At 50.2% G+C, this 813-nt stretch overlaps 1 protein-coding gene across 1 annotated transcript; it reads left to right on the forward strand.

Annotated features, from left to right (window-relative positions):
* Positions 1 to 212: 212 nt before the first annotated feature.
* Positions 213 to 424, forward strand: PHACADRAFT_202921 (uncharacterized protein; the record flags this gene model as incomplete). Its single annotated transcript, XM_007403028.1, has 2 exons — positions 213 to 347; positions 389 to 424. 2 exons carry the CDS (start codon positions 213 to 215, stop codon positions 422 to 424), a joined length of 171 nt encoding a protein of 56 aa, XP_007403090.1.
* Positions 425 to 813: the final 389 nt, after the last annotated feature.

Raw genomic sequence — 813 nt, forward strand, 5'->3', positions numbered from 1 at the left:
TTGATTCCTGCCTGTGCCTATTTTTGGGCTTTCAGTGTCTTAGCCACTCATGGGCGCTTCTGAGTGGCTAGTCCGGTGTAACTTAATAAGTTTCCGTGTCTAGGCCGCCGAACTGAAACTCTTGTTCCCGTGGTTACTACTGTCCACAGCTTGTCTCCGCCTCAAAGCTCGAGCAACCGCCCAGTCGTACCCCCTACCCACACCTGACCTTCATGCTTGCTCCATGCGTCCTCCCCTATACCTTCTGCTTCTTTGTTGGCCATTCCCTCGCCCTGTCCGCCTTCAAGCCCGTCGACTCCTACCACTTCCTGGTTTTGCTTGGCTACCACATGCAGAGTATTTCAGCAGTGGGTGAAGAGCACGGGAGTCCCTGAGTCTGTGTCCATAGATGCTCGCCCGGGTGGGCAAATACAAGCTGCTGTAGATATTTCTCTTTTGTGGTGAGCTCTGAGCAGTGATAGAAGTAAGGGTGGACTGGGCACAGCAGCCACTTGGCTTGTTTGGCGATGTCGAGAGTGATCCTGATGCCGTTGATCATCAGGAAATACCCAAAAGTGCGGAGACACGGAACTTGTACAGAAACTCCGTAGAACTGTGTACTACTCTGTACTTTTGTTCCTGGTGTTCGTATCATACATACTTAGCACAGTTCAGATGTTAAGATCCAAACAGCATAGCCATATAGTAGGTCGAAGATAGACATGCACTGGGGCCCAAGAATACACCTTGATTTCTCTGGACTCTGCGTGTTCTAGAAGGCCAAGCGTCTCTGCCTCTGTGAACATCTTTCCATGATTCAAAATATGCAGGGTT

The sequence above is a fragment of the Phanerochaete carnosa genome (assembly GCF_000300595.1).
Source record: "Phanerochaete carnosa HHB-10118-sp unplaced genomic scaffold PHACAscaffold_680, whole genome shotgun sequence".
Classification (NCBI taxonomy): Eukaryota; Fungi; Basidiomycota; class Agaricomycetes; order Polyporales; family Phanerochaetaceae; genus Phanerochaete; species Phanerochaete carnosa.